A 23,770-nucleotide genomic window follows, 5' to 3' on the forward strand; every position below is an offset into this window, starting at 1 on the left:
TTAGACCGCTAGTAGTATCTAATCTTTGCTACCATACATATCTATCGAACTAAAATTAACTTTCGTAATACTATTGCTTAACACGACTAAATTGCGCTAATACTAAGACGATGAAGTTTGGTATTTGTGTCTATTAGGTTGTGCTCATATATGCTGTAGCTGGAGTATCGTTCCTTGTCAATTTGCGCAAATAGAGTTTACGCTTGGAAGTCGCTGAAGAAGTCAGGGGCTGAGGATCGGTCGCATCCCTTACGTTAACCCCAAGGTTATGTCTATGCTTATCTTCACTTGAATTGTGCTAGATACTTTCATCTTACTATATCTCAAACTAAGTATTAAAGAAATACAGATTTGTTTATGTTAGTTGTAATGTTGACGAAACTCTTAACAGGAGATATGATGAATTTAACGAATTGCAAGGAAATAATGATAACGGCTCATTATTACTGTAGGTTCGTGTCGAAGGCAATGCTTGACTTGTTTATTATGTGGGCGCGTCTTTGTTGGGCTTGGCCAGACTATCTATCCCGTGCTTTCCCTTTGTGAATTGTTAGCCTCAAAAGACTGGTCGCTAGCAGCTTGCGCCTCACAAGATCGATTATCAACTATCTTAGACGAAGACCTTGATAGAATACCTGCATGTCCTATAGCCTAGTTGACGAAACCGCAGTGTTTACCGGCTCAATTCCTATTACACTGTCACTAGACTACTTAGTGAAAGCGTAAATCATTCACCGAAGAAGTCAAGTGTCGCTTGCTCGGTAATGATCACTGCTACTCATGTCAGGGCGGAGGTGGCGCTCTGCTCGAACAAAAGTGGAGATCTATACGAATGATTTTCTCTACAAATTATAGGTTAGGATACTGGAAGCTTTTAGAAAAATATGCGGATGTCAAGTGCCTGCATTCAGATTTTTGGCTTGTATGGGGGACCAGTTAAGAAACAGGAAACTTTTTCCTCTCCGCTTGTTGCACGCAGACAAAGATACCTAATGCCGACAACGAAACGAAGGCCGTCCGAGCTGTGCCCAGAATCCCTTTAAATTGAATTTAAGCAATATTACGCTTTTGTACATCAATACACTGATAAGTTTCAATTTTAAAGGTTCCAACTTAGCAACAGATGCCCTACTGTTTGATAGGGTACTACGATGTGGACCGAGATAACAAACACTTAACACAATATATTTTCCAACGATCATCAGCATCTATTTGGCAGGCATTGCCTTGAGTGGAGTAGATAATTTGTCGTTCTACTTGCATCTTTATTGAAAACTACTTGCCTCTTTATTGAAAACTATCAAAAACCTATTAAGTGACATTAACTTAGCTGGATATACATTTGTGTATTTGCGCAGTGAAAAACTCGTAGTTTAAGAAAACGATGTCTGCTCACTTAATAACTTTTTATTACATCTTATTCAACTTAGTACCTAACCACTCACTTGGCATTTTTAAATATTGCTGTTTTGAGGCGCAAATATTTATTTAATAGTAACTCTACGTCAACATAATGTCGGTAAATATAAACTCCCGTAAAGTTTCGCTCAAATACACTAGAGCAAAGTCACATTCAGAATTGATAGCGGACCAGAGACCTCAGAAACGTAGGAGTTTGAAATGGCAAAAAAGCCCAAAGTATACAAAAAAAAAACGTAAAAAGTCTCAAAAAGACTAGCCATTGGAGTTCATATGAACGATCCTATCGACAATTGTTTTTTTACCTTTAACATGGCCATTCATGTACGTACAGAAAATCCGGGTGTATCAAAAATGTCTGTTTGTCCGTTTTAAATCTAAAGTTTAGTAAGAATGGTTTATCTGATTTTTAAAAGCCGCATAGAAACCGACAGTAGCGTGGATCATCAATTTTGGGCAATAAAAGGGGTTTTTGGTTTTTTTGAATGAATGAAGATATTGAATGCTTTACTTCTTATCGCCGAAACTTTATCGTTTCGTCTTTCGCGACTTTATCGTTTCGAAGGAACTGCCTTTCTTCTAGGATCAAGGGCGGATCAACGCATGTCAACTACGATAAATCGTTTGTCCCAATTTAGGCGCCGTATATACATTTTTTTACATTAGTCTTGAATTCTATCAAGTAACTTTTTTTTCTTTCTCGCCAAAGGTGTTCAAGTTTGGCGTTGTCTCAGAGACCCTGATCACTATCAAACGTACTATTTTGAACTGAATTCGCTACAAATCGGAAAAAAAGATAACCCGTCGGCACGAAGTCTGAAGAGTATGGTAGGTGCAAAAAGCCCCTACCCAAGCTCTGAAAGCACGGCTTTGAAGACCCTGACAGTGTATGGCCTGATGTTGCCGTTGAAAAGAATGACATTCAAAACCCTTCCTGTCTTAACGAATCGCAAATTATGTTTTTTTTTGTATGGTAATTTAGCCGTACCCTTTTCTCTCCCGGAATTATCTATCCTCCTGCTCCTTCATATTCATATAGGAGCATTACTCCTTGTCACCCCTAAGAACTTTGCATTAAAACGTGCTATTGTGGCTGTACGTTAGCCTGTGACGGGTGCAATGTTAAGGGTTCTTTGTTATACGAGGTCCTCTCCTCGACCTTATACGGCCGACTGAAGTGGGATACATCTTCCAAGTCTAAGACTCTGTTTTCGAGCGAAGCAGACCCCTTCCAGCAGTCTTGTCTGCTATAGAGTCCTTGCCATAAACGACGCCAATATTTTGGGCCCCTTTGGCAGGCTCAATCTCGGTAAAAGGCAAAATACAATAAATATCGAAAATATACTTTTTTTTAACCAACAACATCATTCTTTAGAGCTTGAAGTGGCAATAAAGTTCGTTTATCACAATGAAATCCCAATCAGGTTACGTAACAGAGAAACTACCTCTTGAAAAGTAAGTAGAACTAAATAAATACTACACAGTTATAAGGGAACATTAAGTAGACGGCCTCATTTATGTCGAAGCCTAATATATTACCATATATAGTGATTCTAGACAACATTTGGATAAAGCCCGAAAGAACGATCGACCTAAAAATAATGTGAGTAAGTAAATATAATTCTATATAAATAACTGTTTGAATCTCGCAAGCCTATAAAGAAATGTATCGGCCTGCCTTGACTTGGAGGAGTGCTAAGAAATATACGCTATTTGTTTGTATTGACTGTCGTTTATTAAGCAGACTGTTGCAAAGGCATTCTAGATGCTTTCGAGTTCCTCGCTTACTAGTGCCGCTTACCACTGGTCCAGACGGACATCGCGAAGTCTAAGTGACCTCGAATGATTAAACACCAGGTCAGGTGTGACGTAACTAAAATTTGATCATTGTTGGTCATCAGTAAAATCGCCGACCGAAAAAATTGCAAATTGAACATTGGATCTGTGTGTCATCTTCATGCCAGATTGTAGACAAGATTTACATGTTGCAGTTCATATGAATATTTATTTCACATCATCTTTAGCAATACTACGTCTTAATTATTTGCTTACGAGCAGAATACCTTGCAGAGGGAGGTGTAAGGAAAGGTGTCCATATTAAGCACGCTTTCTTCTCCGGAGCGACGCGCCTTCTGGCCTTTGTACACCCGCCCCGCAGTGACAGTTGACACACCCATGCCGTCTCCCAGAAAGAAGATAATGTTCTTTGCTACATTGGTATTCAAACGGCGATTAATGCGATGGTTGAGGGCGTTAAAGCTTTCTTTCCGCCAAAAATTTGGATCCCCTAAAAGGCAGCAAAAACCTAAATATTAGCACGTGTTTGAAGGTGGACTATTATAGAAGCTAACCCAAAGCGACACGATATAGATCAATCCGTTACAAAAGGCTGTCAAATACTAGTTTCCTTTGAAAAATGTACATAACGGATTGAAGCGAGTATAGCTTGTGGTTGCAGTATAATCAAATATACAGGGCATGTATTTTTAGCTGATTGATGTCATATTTTAAAGCAATTATGTCGAAACTGCGGAGGAGCCCTGCTACGAAGCCCTGGAAATATGATATTACTTTGACTTAATAATTATCTTGTGTACATCTTTAACAAACGCACGTAAATTGTAACTTAAGCAGACTTGCTGGTCAGCGGTTGGTAATATACGTTTACGAGAACTGACGCTTAATAAAGTTTGCGATGAAATGCACCGAGTCGAATAATTATGTGTTGCTTCGGAAGTGATGAAACTTGTAAACCAGATAGCTAGCAAACATGGCCGTGCGTCCAGGTGAGCTATAATATTGTCATTGTGTTTGGGTGGAATTAAGGTCGTGTTGGTGTAAGGCGCAAGAGGACGTTGCTTTGTAAAATTCTTTTTTTTGTACGACGATTGCTTCGCCCCACTGATTTTAACGATTCTAATCTAAGTTTTATTATTATTTACTAAAAATAAATAAAAGTGTCTAAGTAAGATGTAAACGGTCATATCCGTATAGGACAAAAAATTCTTTTATGATACATACATATAGCGAATGAAGTAACTATTAGGTAAATCGCAAAACTTCCCTGTACGCATACTTTTTGCCAGATATCTATAAACGAAACGAATTTCATTAAAGGAACTGGAATTATATGAAGTTGTTTTGTTAAGACGCGGCTTATTAGTGTGACAGAACCACCGTTGCACTGCGACCGCCTTTCTTTAATTGATTAAATATGCATGCAACAGGTCTCTGCCAGCATCTCCGTCTCTGTCACCAAGTATACCACTCAGTGATTCCACGGTTAGAAGTACCTTGTTGTAAAACAAATACGGTAGAACATTGCCGTTCGCATGCAATCAAACAGCATATAGCTCTCAATAATATCTGCTTGGACCATGTCTATCCATAATCAGGACACAACATCGTTCCTTATTATTATGGATGCTATTATATACTACAATTTCAACTCATCATGACAGTGGAGACTACTTCACTCTGTTCTATCTACTTTTGACTAGCCGATGTATCATAGCATTTGGGTAATAGCACCAAATTAATAGGAAGAATTATACCAGACCTACGGCTATAGCAACAGTGGCTACAATAGCCGTTGATAATTTCGGCCGCCTACCCCTCGTCATTTTTCGGCTTTTCTACGGTTTCGCTTACGCGACGCAAACCCTATTGCTAATATCTAACAACAATTGCAAACCACAACAGCGGCAACAGCAACAAAAGCACGAGCTGAGCAACAAAAACACGAACAGTAACAAAGCGACCAGTCTCTCACCATTAGTGAGTTCTATTGGCCGCGATGATCCGAGCTGTCAGACGGCGTTCCTTTGCCTATTGTTGGCTTCGCTATTATACAATTTATCAACACGTTCGCTTTATCAACTAGTGCGTATCGACGGACAGCCGTCGTCGGTTCATCACCGCCATCGTCTGTCTGATTATGAAATCACTGAACAGCCGCAGAAGCAGATGCGCCGACTGATACGAATAATGAGGCACGATAACAAACAACGACCAATCTGACACTGTAACTAAGGGCAAAACATGGGATTGTTTAAGGGATAGAACGTGCTGGCGAGATTGAGGAAGGCTGATATTAACAATAATAATTACACAGACTGATGATCATAGAAAGGCTGAGGACAGTCTGACGTGGCGTCGCGATAATACGCTCGATTACATTACTCTATAGACGCGTCTGTTAATTCGGTTAGAAGTCATCCCCTTTGTGTTCTGTGCGTTCTTTTGCGTGTGCGAATCTGATGTAACAGAGGGTTAAAGCTGTTATTATAGTTCCCGCTGCTGCAGCAGCGGCGGCGGCGGCGGCGGCGGCGGCGGCGGCCGCGCTAAGAGAAACTTGTGGCGCTAAAGTTAAAAAAAAATTCGGCATAACGGACTCATCCTTCGTCGAGTCGAAATAAGTTGACTCTGCTCAACCGTAAATATCCCTGTTCAAAGCTACAAACTAGCAGCATTACCAGAACCATTATGTCACTGAAAATAATAGTAACAGTAGTATACAGTGTCAGATGAACTTGCATAAAACAAGGCATTTCGATCAGATTCAGATTAAGAAAGATGAAGAGTCTGATAGTATCTTAATGGTCGAGTAGTTCGCTGTCGCTGGAACCGTTGAATCACTGTTGGGTTCGAGTTAACTGTCTGTAATTATTGACATCTGCTACACAACGTAGATCTAGTGAAGGTTCGGCCCTGATAGGCCCTGATTTCGAGCAATGTGTGTTTTATTTTAGATCGGTAGCTTTCTGTAAAAGTCAATTTCGTATGTGTTAAAATCAGCGATCTAGCACTATTTAGAAAACTTTGGCGGTAGTTGTCCTCTTTACGACAAGCACAGCTCGGGATCTTGAAAAGAACATTTCTGATACACTAGTTCTTTTAACGATGAGTCCTTGGAAAATGAACCACCCACGATTTTATCCGTACATATTTAGAAACAACAACGGTCCCGTTTAGCTTGTAAAGAGTACTTTCTGTTTGTTTCTATGTCTGGCTGCCTTCAACACTTACTCGAAAAATCTCTGTGGTTTGAATGACGTATATATTGCGTTGCTATGACCTTAAGGGTAAAATCTATTCACTTCAAGGTGAATCGTCCGCTCTTTCATATAGATATATGGCTTGGATAACAGAGAAGAGTCATCCTTTAAGTAGACGTTCGGTTGCAAATACTGAAACGTTGTCTCAATTATCAGGAGCCTTTATTCGATCGTCCATTGTTGGCCGTTTGCTATTGTCCAGCTGAATCTCACACAGACCCACTGTAATTAGTATCATAAATAAAATATCCTAGTAAAAAAGGCAACGACAACAAAGAGGCGTTTGTTCGGCCTTTTTGTGTGATCCGTCCATTTATCTGTCTAAGCAGCTCAATTCTTGTAGATTCATCATATCATAGCAATATAGAATTTGACGAAGGTCGGAATAATTATTACTTAGACTTCTGTTATTCAAGCGGTAGTAAATGTTTTGGCCTAGACGCTGAATAAGCGTCTTTATTCGTCTCGTAGAATTGTTCCAAGTTTTTTGATTCATCAATGCAGTGATATATTACGCACCTGCCCACGAGAAATGGGTACCCTTTTTCAATTGGGAAAGTCGCTTATGAGGATTTTTTGAGGAAAAAAAAATTATAAATGTTGTAGTCAAATCATATTAGTTAACAAATTTGAATATTCGTCGTCGCTAGCCTTTTAAACATAAAAGATGTTTGAGGTTATATATATATATATATAACACATTTTTTTTATTGTATATATATATAACCTCGTACATTGTATATATAAATTACAGGTATGTATTTTATATTTTTATTGTATGCTGTAGTAACAAATAAATGTTTTACTATATTATTCTGTTAAGTTACTAACCGTGTGCGACAGGTTGATTTGAAACTGTCCGGCAAGAGGTGGACATAAAAGTTTGAAATATATAGTCATTCGGGAAACTAACTATCTGTATTGTATGCGATTCTGTAAAGCAAACGTTTCTCTATCGATGGATACGATCATACAAGTTTAGCAATAATTACGGTAGCAGTTTTTTTTGCTAAACTTGTCTGAATGTTCCTCTTTAGGAGGCTTTCTGGGAAATCTTGACTGCCCTTAGCTATCTCCGTCATATTAGTCCAAGTAAATAGTATCGAGCTATTTGCGGCTGCCGTTATTTTTGGTCAGTATATCTCTCATCACATGCCCAGTGCTAACTAGCTATACGTTGATAGCTCACATAGGTAGTTGTTGATTTACTAGCAAAAAGAAACTCGGATCAGCATTTTTAGGGTGGCAAACTTGAATCAATGATGATTATGGTTAGGAGTATATCTACCATGCATAATCTGTTAGGTTCAGAAAAAACACAGGACGATCAAGTGACCAGCATAATAATATTAACTGTAGAAGTAATTTTTCCTTTGCTGAGGTAGCCATTACAAAATAAAACTAGTAAGAGAAAAATTTCTTTTGACGATTTTAGACAAAATACGTCAAAAGTTTAGCAACGATAACAACTCATTCGTGTGTTTCGGTAATCGATTGGGTGGTATGAAAATAATTTTGTCGTTTGGGTCATTACTTTATGGGCTTTTTTTTTTTGAACTTGTCATCAGTATCTACAACTGTCGTAGGCGCAATAATCGATAAGCTATGTGTTCGCTAATATAAGTATCCCAACGTTTAGCTACCAGCAAACAGAAGCAATGCTTCAAGTTAAACTTGAAATCGGTACCAGCATAGCTCTGCTGGTGTTGTGTAGCATGAATTCTAATAATCTATGATAGATAAATATAGTCAAAATAGCAACTGCTGAAATGTTTGTTGCATTATAATGATCGCTATTTTATGGGGAAGTGATAATAATTTTATTACTAAACTATTAATTTAAAATTTATTAAGCTCTATCTATATATCTGCTATACTTTCTTACAATTTCTTCATAAATGGATGCTAAGCATAATATATCTGATGATCTTAACTTGCTAATGTTTCGAAATGGCTTAGATGCATCTTGCTTCAATCAGTCCATATGTGTATGCCTTACTATTATTACAATCAACCTTAAGTTATCTGTTTTATCTACAAAAACAAAACTCGTATCTAATTAGTATCCAGCCACCGGCTTTATACATAGTTATTCGTAACGGATCACCTTATGAAGTTGTATCGCGTTTGGTTCTATATAGAATAACACGCAAATGTCATTTATGGGTGCTTCGTCATCTCATCTCTAGGATGGTTATCATTATTATGAGTACTGTGATATGTGGCTGTACAGCAGCTCGTACAAGACAGCTTTTCGGGGCCTGCCGACCGGGAGGTGGTTACTATCAGTCGACAAGCTTATAACTCACCTCATACTATCTAGTCACCCAGACAACGAAGTTCGCCCTAGCCGCTACACGTTACCCTTTCCTACTTGCCGGCTGCTCCTGCCCTAACCGTCGGTATCTGTGTAAAGGTGTCCTCTTCCACGGGTCCTTGTTACACAGTGTCCTCTGTTCCTTCCCATTCTGTGATTGATCCTAGTGTATGTACTATGGAATAGGGAGTGCTTATTCAAGGTTCACGCTTACACTTACACGTGCTCACACGCTGAGGCGTACTCGAGGCAATGTAGAGACGCCCATTTATGACTGGGCCGTACTCTTGCTGTACTCTCAAATACACATTCACACACACAGACAGACACTCAGGCGACGCAGGCCCCGAGAGAGGGTTATTAGCATAGATATGATATAGCAGACGCTGAGGTTGCACGACGAAAGCCCTCGGAGTACGAAGGCCCGTGCCTCACTAAGGTCCCCAAAGCCTCGCGTGGCGTTACAGGAATCAAGCGCGACGACGGTGCCGCGTCAACGAACGGAGGAAACAGCAGCAGCAGCAGACAGTTTTCATTGGGGCCGACACAACCGCGACTACGACATCTAACTGTAGAAGCTGCAAAGGCAGAAACAGCAGTATACTCGAGATACAGGGTGTATGCTGTGGGAATACATAGGAGGGCAACCCCCTTCAAGGAACCCAACCAGCATCTGTTTCTCTTGTTGCAACCAAACTACAGCCGTCGTACAGTACTACGTACATGGGCAGCGTGGGAAGTAACAAAATGAGGCAGGTCGGAGCGAACAGCTTTTGCCACTGCTGTCCTACCATAACTAACCAGGCAATAGCACGATTACTATACTTCAACGAGTCGAACGGTGAGGCAACAACAGTTTGGGCCACAGCCAGGACACCGAAATGGGAAATTGTTAGGAAGTGTGTAGAGGCGCGCGCGGGATCTACGAATTATGTCGAGGACCCGGAGAAGGCCATACTTAGACTTGCTGCACACTGGTTGCTGGACGCAAACAGTACTGCTGGCCTACGTTCGCCTACGCGCCTAGCGTACGTCAGCTCCTAAAAGAGCGCATGACGGTCTCTGGGGATATCTGCCACCGCTTGCCATCACAGTAGGAAGAGAAGCGTTGAGTGGCATTGTCAGCTTTCACGTGCTGTTTTCTACGGCTGAAGCAGCAGCCCCGGACAGCTAAAGTGAGACCACCTGCTCAATTTATCGGCCCTCCGAGTGCGCCGAACTCAGAGAGACATGACCTGATGGCTGACCTGCCTCGCTGGTTGCGTGTTCAGACAAGAAAGCAGGCAGCGTCAGTAGTTAGGCCTGCTGTAGCTCATGTGCATTACTATGAGTGTAAAGGCGGAAGATCTAGACTGAAGCAACGGCAACAGGAATCGCGGTAGACGAATGGCGACGCTGACAAGGTTTAGGCAGTATTAACAACGGAATCAGGTAAATGAGTGTTAAACGTGGACAAAGAACGAAGGCTGACTGTCGGCATAGCCAGTAAATTCTTTACTTATTTGGGTTGCACATTGAGAATTACTAACCACAGAGGAAACTATAGGGGGAAACGACGAGTCTCACGATTGCTTGGGTAGCTTAGGAGACGATGCGTGTGATTTGGGGGAAATTTGGGTGGGTTGAAAATCAGTTCCTTGCAGCGCCATTAGCTACACCGCAGCTTAGAAGGTAGATCCCTGTCGTTTTCGCGATAACGAATTACATCATATGATTTAGTAGATAGAGTTAAGGGAGCACTTAAGGTAGCAAACCTCGCAGAGCGATGTGTTTTCAAAAAGCTATTATGGATTCACTTAGAAGACTGCAATCATAACACAGGGCTATGCCTATTTGAGAAATAGATATTTGGTAGGCGCAACAGCGTATGTACAAGAGATGAGACAAGTTCATCAAGAAATCATACTGGCCCTAGTTTCAGATAGGAGTTGGATACATCCTATTTTTTCCCGAAGGTCAGCCTTGTGAATTTAAGAAAAGTCTACTGAGACTTACTTGCCTTTGGCATTAAAAGCCATATCGCCAAAAAGGATCCAGCAAAGAAGGTCACTAGAAATCCTTGCCATCCACTGCTCGGTTGATAAAGAGGTAATGCTCATTTGAACTGTACTGCTCCGGAATCCGACTGGAACCTTAGCGAGACCTGACGCGGACACAATTAATATACTTGAGTGGATTGAAGCGAGTGCGCTAATAAAAGATTCACGCCCATTCACTGATGGAAATAATGTCGTTTGATTTTTCGAACCTTGGGATGGGGTTCTGGGATTGGGATCAGGTCCAGTTGTGACCTATGCATGTATGTTTATCTTGCATACTTCCGCGATTTAATATAGATCTCGGATCGTCGTGAACATGTTTCGAAAGTCACAGTTTGTTCACTTAGATATAGAACATGGCCAGCACATTCTTAAGTGCTCATGTAAATTAAAATAGCCATTTTTAAATAAACAATAAAGTTTGCTTTTCGCAACACTTAGACGCGCAGTAGCGCTTATGCACACCGGTATATGAAAATATGGTTTTTAATTGTCATTTAGAGTCATTCCAGTTTAAGCAGCGGATATTAGTTCCGACTAATATTAGCGGATACACACTTATCTTATTATTTTTCGAAATTAAGCATTCATTTTTTCTACGTTCCAATTAGGACGGATTCGGCTCATCAATGTGTAACGCAGTATTGTTACCGCCATCGGAACAAGGCGGCCTTATTAAGGTCGAGTTTTAAGAAAGCCATTAGAAATGGCACAAAAAAATGAAGCGCTTTACACGATCGCTCTAAATTGGACCATTATCATCCTTCAAAAACCTATTATCATTCATTCTCACCGACGTGTATACTTTTCATTGGCTATTCACTTAGGCCCTCCAGATTGCAGTAAAGCTAGGATAGTAAATAAAGTCCTACCCACAAAATTGAAGAAATATATAAGAGCTCGGATATTAAATACATGATTTTTTTTTATCAGTTGATATGAAAATTTTGTAACCTTAAACAGCTCGATTGAAGTTAGCCGGTAAACAAGTGCAGGCGTCTAGTGGAGCGGCAAATGAAATTTACCCATTTAAAAATTAGATGAAGTACGAGGATTCAACAGTTAACCAATTTATACTGGGCTAGTTGACCTACAGTGTTCCTGGGCTCACAGGGTATATTAAATAGGCCCTTTTCAGAGATGGCTAAACAGACAATTGTTCATCATCATTTCTGCTTCCACAGGGTCAGGGATGCCGAGTGAGTTATGAGATATCGAGGCATCGCTTCTGACACTCAGAAATCAGAGGACAGGTAAATGCACATGCCTACATAGTCTACGGCAGAAAATTGTAATGTAGTGCAATGCGATAGCACAAAGCTAACGATTTCAAGCATAACACGAAGACAAAGAGCCGAAACAGAAATGGGGAAATCTCGATGCCTTATTTTTCCGCTATTTTAACGTACCGCTTCTCAAACGATGTGCCAACGATGCTGTTGGGTGCTAGGCGTGTTTGGTAAAAGCTTCGTGGCAAGACTATTTATGTCCCCTACATTTTCCCCGTATCTTCCGTACGTTTGCTTCGTTTCGTCGTCGACGCGCATCGACAACAGATGGGATATGGTCATGTGTACATAGATGTTCGTTGGCTCGGTGTCCTCGCACAATGTTAGTACACGATGCATTTCATAATAGTGATACCAATACACTGCTGTACGCGCATTACTACGTCCGTCCGTCGCCGTTCGTAGTACGTTTGATAGGGCCTCCCCTCTGTTTCTAACATGCAGAGAACAGTATACACAGCATTAGACGGCCGGATGACTGCGTCAGCGCGGGCCGAACGCGCGTCAAGGCAATGTCAGAAAAAAGAAGCAACACTCCTGTTCCTCCGCACCAGTAGCTGCTGCACGCTCGGATCCTAAACCGAACCAAACTCGGATGGACCTAATCTTAGCATATAGAACGGATATACTACACATCGACCCAGCAAGTCATTGTTTTGTGCTGTGCTTTTTAGGGTATCGGCCGTTGGGTTTGCCCATCCTCGTGCCATAAACAACATGGCGAAGCTTCCGATGAGCTACTTATTGTGTGCAGGGGAGCTGCATGCTATTGGTATCGGACTAATGCTTTTATGTTAAACGAAAGATGGCGTCATCACACAGATTTTATGGCCGGATATGCCTATATGGATGCCTTGTTGGGTTTTACACAGAAGCAAAAAAAAATGCATCTATAGATTATGTGGCACGTAAGGTAGTTTTCTTGGCCGTCATACTAATGACTACACGGCTGATGGTGGCCAAAAAGGTTCGCTAAGCATTGACCCTAAGAGGAAACACTTCCATATGATCATGCTGATGAGACACAAATGGTACTACAAGCAAGGGCAGTGTGCGGTTAATGTTATGGGACATTTATGAATTGCGAGATGCTTTAGACCTATGAAAACAAGCTTTAGGCATACTAACCCATATAAGCTACCGCTTACAACACTTGCCCTTTCTTTTGGAATATATCTCGATTATTGTGTATTTTGATTTTCACGGGCAGAATATTGCCGTCGGGTATTTGGATCATTCAGACAATCAGCCATCTATAGCAAGCGCGTATAAGCAGTAGACAAACGTTACATAAGGTAAAAGTGCAGATAGGAGGATTATTGTTTGCGGTACTCCGCTCAAGGGCGCCAGTCTCACAGTGGCACCCCCTATTCGAATAAGTTTAAGCCAAACTTGAATAATCTGATTTTTTCATTATACTTCTTATTTGCATAGACACTACGGAACACAGGATTTTACCGCGATAGGTTGTTATTAATATTCTAATATACACAACTTAGGAATAATCTGTCGGTACCTAGTGAGTTTTATTGTCTACATTCTTTAGTAGCAAAAGTGTTATAAGTCATAGTGAAAGAACAACATTTTTTCTTAAGTTCAACGCAAAAGAGCTAAAAAAAAAAAGGGCGTGCTGAACTGAATTGCGATCGCAAATTCCCAACTGATTTCTATCGACAAAGCATGATGCGTCGTTAGCAAGTTAGACCTGAACTTAAGATAGGTGCTTTATAATAAGTTTAAGTAGATGCATAGTAACCGCTTCAGTAAAGATAGTCAAGTATAAGCCATGATATCAGAAACTGTATTGCAAAATATCACGTTTTTAACTGACTGCCAAATAACTAGATGAGACTGAGTCTTTTTACCAGCATAAATAAGCGAGAATTTTCTAACGATTTTAATTTGTTGCTTTGACATTCCCATATAACGAGATCCGCATATGCCGATTCAGCGGCGTTCATGTCGTTCCAATATACCTTTGTCCAGCAGCACTTTTAGAAGAGCCAATAGGTCCTTAATGTTTTGGTTTTCTAACATTAAGGCATCTTATGTCGATAGCTTCAGGACCAGGTGAGTCACTAACCGCTAAAAATTCAAAATGTCTGCCCCCGTTTGTCGGAACAACTTTGTGGGAAACAGTTCCGAACCCCCCGCCATCCCTATAAGCTTTCCCTGTGGAAACGCGTTTACATTTCAAGCAAATACGACCTGTTTGCATTGAATATTTTCTCAAAACATGTTCTATGTACATATAGCTATATGTGTAACATCTAGTTAATCTGCTTTTTATGTAGTGCGGTTCCCTTAGCCCAAGGTTGCTTTGTGCTGACCGAGCGGACCTTCATCATCTACTGAAATATGGCACGCTTTATCTCGTACTATTTAGTAGCATGATAACAAAATCAATCTTAAACCTACCCAAGTACAAAGCGGGAAATTTCGACACTTTATTGAATATCTTGTTTTTATTATATTTATTATATCTCGCTACTTGAACGGACCCAAAGCGAGTATATTCAAATCGCTAAGTTATATACACATAAGAAAAAAAAGACTACCTTCAGATGCGGCCTGTGGGTTTCGATACTGCTCGTCTTGTGGAAATTTGTTTGCCGTGGTTAATCTGGGAAGGATTAAGTGGAGAAATAGCAGCAGTTGAAAGTGTAGAAGCGTCGATCTCCAATTTAACATCATAGGCCTGCAAAAAATGATCCGATTATAGAGTTAACTTGAAGTTCGTTAGTTATACGTATAGGCTGGCCAATGCTATTACATTTCGGGATGAAAATGTGTAGACGCAGAGGTGGATAAATAAATAGCAAGGAATTGTAACTCAGCTACATTAACTGAATATCATTACATGTATTCAAGCAAATAATAAAAATGTCAGATGAGTCTAAAGGCAAGTATCTATTTTCTATGTTGCAAGATTAGATCGTACAGCTCAGTATTACGCTATGTTATTTGCTTCAATATGCCTTCTAATATGGACAAAGCGTAATAGAGAAAATCTATCGTAAAAAACGACAAATTACGTTGCAACATTGTAAATCTATATATATATATATATATTATATATATATATATATATATAAACATTAACAGAGAACATAATACGGAGCGCAGGTCATGATGATTCAGTAATTTGTTCAGAATTTTCATCCACTTATGGCAGTATTATATATGTTTTATCGTTTTTCGTTTTTAACCTAAAAGGAACATTTTTGTCAAACCCTGAAAAGCTTTTGAAACAAGGCATTTTCCGGTATGAACTTGGTCACTGCGCAAGCTGTACAATAGCTTTTAAGTTTAACCGGACGCTCTGATTAGCTTATTTCTAAAAGGATAAAGCTGAAGCTGGCACCAGCTCTGGAGATGGCTGTGGTTCATTTGATTGTTTGGAGACAAATTAAAAATGGCCGAACTGACGCTAATTTAAAGTACCGATACAAACCGATCTTTTTCTAGCTGGCGAACACGTTCCGTCTGCGGTGCGGAGGCCGTTTTCGGGGCTCAACTGACTTAGTAAGTTTGCTCAGCTTTCAGCTAAAAACACTGCGAATTCACAGAGATTTCGCAACATATATTGGTATATACGCTATATAATTGTCTGTATTGCAATATTAATAAAAAAAAAACTACGTGATACTATTAATATGTAATCCATACAATTGAGTACAGATATCTTCTTTCCATTTTCTACCAGTAGTGCTACATACGAGCTGAATAGGGAGTAATGCCAGCAAATTCAAACGAGTCAATATCATTTATTATACTTATTTTCCAGAAACCCACTTTGCGTCTGATCTTCCCTATAGGCTTCCCCTTTTCACCTTCCGTTCTTTTAGTTATATACAGAGACATTTTACATTTGAAATTCACGTCTTTTCAATTCGACCTTTCTCTCACAGGACACTGAGGTGTGAGCCTGTCGCAGGCTATAGATTATTCCTTTTAACACACCTCGACTCCTATTCGTTTTATATCTTCGTCCTGCTCTCTTCATTTTGCGCGTCCTTTCTCTTTTTTCTCGCTCCGATTTCATGGATTATTGTGGCAGGCTCGCTCTCGTCTGCTTAACTGACGTCGCGCTGAGCCTGCCGCCGCTGATGGTGGCGATAACGGTACAAAGACGAATCTCATTCACTACGCCCTTTATCGGTATGTATGAGTATTATAATACGCTGCGCGAACATGAACAGGGCGGTCCAACTGTATCGGTTGTCTCAATAATAGCTGATACTGGTACTATCACCATTTCGGTTAAAATTCTATATACCGTACGGTGAGACAGTGTCGCCTGCAATTGCTACTATATTTTCAAAGTCAAATGAAAATATATGACTCCCATTGATGCACATTTGTCTTCGATAGGGTGGGGCTGTATGTTTGATCTGATAGCAACTAGAAAGAGGGTTTGTTATAACCCTGAAAACAGCGGTCTATGCGATATAGCAGCAATGGGTGCTACGAAACGCAAATATCCGACCATGTTAACCGTAGTAGCAGCGGCAATGGCGGCTGTAGCAGCAAACACAATGGAAATGCCTATCACCAGAAGCAGAACAGCCCTCCAAAAAGTAAAAGAATTACAATCAACGCATTCAAAAGGTGGAAACCCGAAAGGGGTAATGGGGCTAATGAGAAAGGCAGGTTGATACAGCGAGCCAGCCCTTTATCGTTTACGTTCTGACTTCGCCCAGCTTGAAGGACAGTTCGATGTGGGCAAAAAAAAATCACTGTATTTGTCTATTTATGAAGTGGGGGTAGAATAAACAAAGCAAAGTAAATACGCCTTATCTGTGGGAAGCATACATTTAAGACGACGCGCTTCCCGTTGACACAACAGCGCCATCTGTATATACTACAAAATGTGTGTTAATTCAGAGCAATTAGAAAGTTCTTAAAGAGTGTTTCGCAAGTTTTACTGGTGGAAGTTGAAGTAGGTCACGTCGTTGTTGTTGTTAGCTACGTAGCTAACCGTTACAGACACGTCAGAAAAGTCCAGATGGTTATATAGCTTATGGTTATTTGAAGTCAGACATTCCATATTGATACAAAGTTATTTTTACGTACTACTTAATGCTGGAACTTAACTATCTGGCCGAGTTTCTCCTTCTATATTGTATATAAATAGCAGGCCAGACTACGCACTTCTTCAGCGAAGAAGAGCTTTGTTATTTATACAATACAGATTCTACCACGTTCACTTAACAGGCGTACACCCGGTTTCACACACGGGTCACAGCTATAAAAAAAACAAATGACGAGTTCGAAGCAAGTTAAATAGATGACGTAAACAAATTGGGTAACGATTGTCACATTGTTTCTTGTTAACCAGTAAGCATGGCAGTAAAAGCCTGTTTGTGGTTAAAATAAGCACAAATTCGGCACAATTTGTGTTTATTAATAAAAACCCTATAATTGTACCGTTAGCTAGACTTTAAGCACTTACTTATGGCTTCTTTTCTATCGGACTTTTCGCCGCTTGAGCTACTACATAAATACTGTCGAATCTGTGTGAACAAAGAAAATATTTGCTTCGAAAGAAATGTTAGAAAATGACCGCTTTGATCCAGATTTTGCGAGGCCGATGAGGATCGCCCTTTTCTGGAAGCGGAAAACTATCAGGTGCATCTACGTGCAATAGCCGTATTTCATTTTCGAAGTATTTTTCCATTCAAACGAGACTAGGAAAGCAAAGGGTGTTTTTCAACTTTTTTTTTAGCTTCAACCTTAAAATAAATAAATAAAAAAATTAGAAAGGCGAAACAGTGAATAAAAATGACGTAAACGTAAAAACACGTTACGTAAAAATGACCTAACGCACTAACTTCAAACGTCACTTTTTCTGTTTGACGTATTGGTCTTTCGAGCATTCGCCGAGTGAAAGTTTTGGTCGTATGAACACCCTGTTATTAGTTGTTAGTTAGTGAATACGGTCCCATCCCACCTACTGTTTCTACTTTGACAGCATAAATATTTAAGTTTTTAAGTTTGTAGTTTATGTACTTTGCATGTTCAGTGCGAAGAAGTCAGTCAATTTAAAACTTGGTGGGAGCAGGTATCCAGATAAACTATTCTACTATGATTTACTATCCAGCGAGCTCCATATGATTTTGTTAATGGGATGTTAAAAATAACTCTTTTATGGAAAAATACTTCACAGGTAACTGTAGCATGAAGTATGGACTACACCCTATAACTGGTGGACGAAATAAGCAATAAACAAAATTAACTATTACCTTCTCATAACCCAATACTTAGCTATAGCTGAATCAATGACCCCTGGTTCTTTTCTTCTGATATGATCGACGGTATGTAAATATTTTGAGTTCACGTCTCAACTAATTATATAGCCGCGTTCGACCAGCACAAATCCTACTCCTGTTACTACCTCAAAATAAACGTAAATCGCTTTGATGCCGATATAGACAGTATACAATGGGCGATACATTACGACTCCGGGTGACTTCAGAGCAAAGTTGGAAAAAAACCCGAAACGATTCTATTTACTCATTATTTAATAATTTATGGAACCAGCAGTCATCGATTTTGTCCAACCAGGCCATCCGCGAAGCAGCTGGTAGCTGAATATGAATTTTGTGCATCACGAGACCTATTTCGCAGTATTATTTGTGGATAGGTTATGCCCAGACGTAGAACAAGGCGACATTTCCTTAAATGCAAACACATCATACGGGTTATTTGAACACAACTGAAAAGCCCCAGGGGTCTTTGTTAGATCTGTATATAACGATACAACGACATTTGATGCGATAGCGGAGTCTCGGCCGACCTGGGGCAGACGCCCGCTGACGTAATTTCCTCGTATGAGTTGAATGACATGAAGAAGAGCATGACACGCTCAAATTATTATTATTTCCTTCTTTGCCGTTTTGGTGATTTGATCTCTTTTCATACAGGGTCTCGGGCCATTCGAGCCCTCCCGCCGTTCTTCCGTTTTCCAAGAATCCATATGATGTAGAAAAGTACTTCCGTTGTTGGGCCTTCGCATCGCTTATGAATTACATTATTTCTGCAACGATAAGATGTGGAAACAAATGTAGAAGTTATGGTGAGATTCCGTATTTTGAGAAATCTTCTACACCTGCTTTTCAATGGTGGAAAAGCGCGTTCACAGAGAAAGTTGTCTGGATCAGACGACGATAAGAATAAGCTACATTTTTTTGAACGTAGGAACCTCATTACATATTCAGAGTATTCAGAATGTACGCTGCTGGCAGCTATAGGTAAGGAGAGAAGAATAACGGGTAAAGAATGATGGCCTGGCTCGTTTTGAAAAACGACATTTTATCACTCACGTCGCGTAAATAACACCCTGTCTTGTTCTTTGCTTCGTCGTATTGTTTACCTCCGTTTAATATGACAGTAGCGTCTGTTGTTTGCAGTCTAATGATATGTAATCGTATGTGTTAATTACTGATACTTATACATGGGCCGCATCAGTGAGAATGCCCTAGACATTACTTTATGAAGACACTTAACGATAAAATATAGGATAATTTCATTCGAGTGGATTATCCGGTATACGCTGTTCCTTTTCGACATCAGACACAACAATAATAATGCTAGCTACACTGCCCCCCACCCAGTCGGACGGGACCGTTGCGTATTCCAGCGTTGAAGGCCATTGTCAAATTTGGCGCGTGCTTATGATGTAGCTATACGTTTTGGGGCAAAATGATTCTAGCGTCACGAAAAACTGACCGTAAAAAGTAAAAAGCTATCCAGCTCCAAATGAGCAACGGGCAGTTTCCGCTTTACTCGCCATACTGAGATTCGCTTGAATAACCTGCAATGACCACGACGCAGTGGTTTTCTTCTTTTTGGGGTGATAGCAATTAGGGGCCCCTGCTTATTTATGTTTTTGCTGATGCCATAGTTACGGAAGTCGGACGGTACCTGTATAGGGGGCTGTTTTTTTGTTTGTTTGGGTTTCCAGATTCTGTTTGGATTAGGCATTATTTCGCTAGTAATGGCGTGCTCTGGCCTTGTGCATACAAGCTCTTGTAGATAGTTTCTGTTTGATCAATTGAGCAGATCATATGGGGCACGTTATTAATTAATAACGTCTACACGAGAAATTTTGTAGATAGGAAATTCACGAGACGAGATTAGTTAATTTCAATGATACGGAAAGCTTATCCTGTAACGTGAATGTTACATCTGGTTTCTGTTGAAGTTAACTAGGACAACAATTGAGTCGGGGTATCATGTAAGGTATCGTTTAACTTCGAGGTTATCTGGGGTAATAGCTGACAATCCGAACTGGTTTATTTTGGCTAATTATGGGAATGTCGCGCATTGGTAATAGTCTGCATCACTGCTTCGTTCGAAAAAGCGACATTCAGCGTTTGAGTGAGCGAAATTGGCATCTTTAATTTGCTCAAAACGTACGGGTGCCCATTTCACCGGCCTCAGCAAGAGATGCCCAAGCAATTGCTAAAGAAGCCAGCAACGATTGTTTAATCAATTTGACAATTGCTCCAGAATTGACCCTCATAAATATACATTATAAATAATATCGGACCATCGTTTCTTATTTATATTCCTATATAAAATTATTAGACATTATTGAGCAACAATAGTCGTACTCTAGATAATTCTTCTGAAAGATATTGTTATTCATTTTAGAAAAGAGGCCATCACTATGTCGGTCGTCCCTGATTACAAACTAAAGTCAGGTTTGTATCAATGTTAAGAGAGGCGTACGAAGACACGTATATATCTGAACCAATCTCGGTAAAGTGGTCGATGTCTTGAGACACATATTATTGAATAGCCGAGCAATGTTTAAAAAAAAAACATGAACACAATGAATTTCTGATAGTTTGGCCTAACATAATTCTACACCGTAGTTAAAGCTTGGGGTAACCCATGCGTCAGCCGCTTGCAGACCTATGACCCAAAACCGCTCATACGTCTCACACTATGAATAGATACTTTTCACTCTAAAATATTAAATATTTCACTTTAGAGAAGAGGTATTTTGTTTTATTAGAGGAGGATAAATTAAATTAGAAAATGTTCGATGCATTATTGGCCAATGCACGCTATTGTAAGATCTAGTTCGATCCTCTCTACCTATGTAATAGCCGTATAATATACGCCAAACGTTTGTCACGTTGGTCTATGTTTACCAATGAGTAGCCGGAATCGTGCACAAAGGTACACATTGCATGCCGCGTTTCTGCAGCTTATATATAAGCTTATTCTGTTAATTTTCCCATGTAACACATGGGAATACGCACAAGTAACACAAGGCATGTTTCACGCGGCCAGACCTGAAGCCGATGCCACTATCTTTGCCATGCATAATTTGCTTTAACTATATTTTCTACTCTATTCCAGCTATCTTGGCGGTCCTGTTGCACGTTTCTCCGACTGACTGACTGACTGAGTACTTCTCCGACCACCTTTTGTTTAAAGAGCCCCATGCATCGCTCGACTGATTTAATTACGCCCATGTTTTGTTATATTACGCTAGTCCAGTTGTTCAATCACAGTACCTTAATAATTCAATGACCTTGCCTCTGTCTCTTGAGAGAACTTCGTGAGATTTTATTGTCGTGTTCCAATGATCCAGTCATCTTATAACAAATGCCCCATTCTTCTATATCAAATATTCCATGTTCCCATTGTATTTAAGCCGTTATTGTGTTATTCGTTACCATTCAACCGTTATGCCAAGATGAAATTGAATTTAACTGGCAGAAAATATCGAAACTTGATTTTTTAAAATTCCATTTTCTACACTGAGTTCAAGCCCGGGATTATATGTTGTGAAACAGGCTAGAGTAACCATGAGGAATCACCGCTGCGCATACTCGTTTATCTTTCGAGGCATAGTTTGACAAAAATTAGCATTCATAACTACGGGAGCGGGCGTCTGGTCTCGTTGACGGCGTATGGCTGAATCAAACTCCGATGCATCGTAATGTCTGAGCTAATAGCAAGCAAGGTTTCATCGTGAGAATAGGACAGCTATCTTGGCAAAGTAAAGCCGGTTCTACTTGACTTAGCTAGCAAAGAGTTGAACGATAAATACAATTCAGTATCCGGAGGAAGTACGGAGCGAACAACCCTAAGCCATTCGTCCAGGGTCTATCGATAACAAAAATATATGGAATTTCTTACGGTGTTGGTTTTTGCCGACGGGTATTCTAGCTCTGTGTTCAGTAGATTTTCCGTAAAACTTCTCCGCCCGGAACAAGATGCTCAAAACTTACAAATCTTCTGTATGCTATATATACAGAATCGCTTTATTTAGCCAAGTCCTATTTTAAACAGGTATGTGCTTGCGTATGACTAAATGTGAAAACGGATAAAAGGACATATGGATATGTTGCCACAGCAGATAAACATATCACATAGTAATATTCAATAACAATAATGTTTAACATACTGGTAAAGGGGGCTACTATTTGTCGATGAAAATATGGTCATTTTGTAGTTTCTATTACACTTTATGGCTGTAATCATTCGTAGTGGCATACTGTAGGCCAGATTGAATCTGTAGTGTAAACAAAAGTAAATGAACTGTATATTTTGGACACATACGGTTATTGTGTTATTTATTAGGCGTACCTTACGGCCTGGCGATTATAAACGTCAACACGTAACAAAGCTATGTTCAACAACCCCTTGCTAAAGACTAGTCGCGTTAAATCAGGAAAAATAAAGGCAGACGTGCCTTCCGGACGAAACAGCGTTTAGCGCATCTGCAGAATGAATCCACACGCGTTTGGTCAGAGTTGAACCCGGCTGCTATGGTGATTCGCAATGTGAACCTTTTAGTCATACTTGGAGCTTTACATAAACACACCGAAGTATCGCATCCTAGCACAGGTATGAATGAGCAACTTACTTAAAAAAGCCAACTTTGTAACATCACCTTTGTCTGGCTACTTTGCGAAATAAACATATTCTCTGGCTGATTCTTGTGTGTTTATATCCAGAAAGTTGGAATGGTTGATATAAACATGTAAAAACTTTACAGGTTATTTTTTATTGCGCGCAGCTATACCGAACATGAACCTATGTCGTGTAGCAGGGCTAGAAAGAAAATGCTTATATATCGCTTATCTAGTTTTATATTTAATGATACTACTACTATTACTAGATAATACTAAATATTAAAGCTAAAAAATTGACAGAGTTACAAAGCCTATTTAATCCACGAAGTGAGAAACGTTACTAAAGAAAAACAAACACAACGGATCACTATGATCTTCTTCTAAAAATTACATTCGTTACCATTTGAATTATGTTGACGATTTCATTTAATCGATGGCTTCAAATTATGTGCTACGAAGATTAGTGGAAGATCAACGATCCGGCTGTCTCGGCAGGATAAACCATGTCAATTCATTAGTATAGGTTATTCAGTCAGTAAGATTGAACACGGCCGTCGCAAACTCAACGCACAAATTTACCGAAAAGACCCTCTTGCTATTGGAGCTTGGAGCTACATTTAGGCAATGCCTTGAAAATAAAATCATTTACAAATTCTGATCAGTCTATCAGGACAAAATGTTTCGACTTTTACGTTCTGTACTGGTGTTCAGCATTGCTTCAGATGGCTGGTCTCTAGCATAAAGCAAAGAATGTTTCCTCTGGCTTTCA

At 39.9% G+C, this 23,770-nt stretch overlaps 1 protein-coding gene across 13 annotated transcripts in view; it reads right to left on the bottom strand.

Annotated features, from left to right (window-relative positions):
• Positions 1-23,770, bottom strand: part of LOC111253904 (alkaline phosphatase-like) — a 51,704-nt gene that overhangs the window by 18,216 nt on the left and 9,718 nt on the right. For 3 of the 13 annotated variants that reach the window (XM_022814118.2, XM_086974434.1, XM_022814107.2), the window contains exons 2-4: positions 18,921-19,160; positions 14,680-14,819; positions 3,483-3,706 (exon numbers count right to left, since the gene is read on the bottom strand). In XM_022814118.2, the coding sequence (XP_022669853.1) occupies positions 3,483-3,706; positions 14,680-14,819; positions 18,921-18,982 (426 nt within the window). In that variant the 5' untranslated portion in view covers positions 18,983-19,160. The other 10 variants (XM_086974438.1, XM_022814110.2, XM_022814111.2 and 7 more) reach the window with 8 other exon arrangements.

Source organism: Varroa destructor, unplaced genomic scaffold (assembly GCF_002443255.2).
Source record: "Varroa destructor unplaced genomic scaffold, Vdes_3.0 BEIS01000007.1, whole genome shotgun sequence".
Lineage (NCBI taxonomy): Eukaryota > Metazoa > Arthropoda > Arachnida > Mesostigmata > Varroidae > Varroa > Varroa destructor.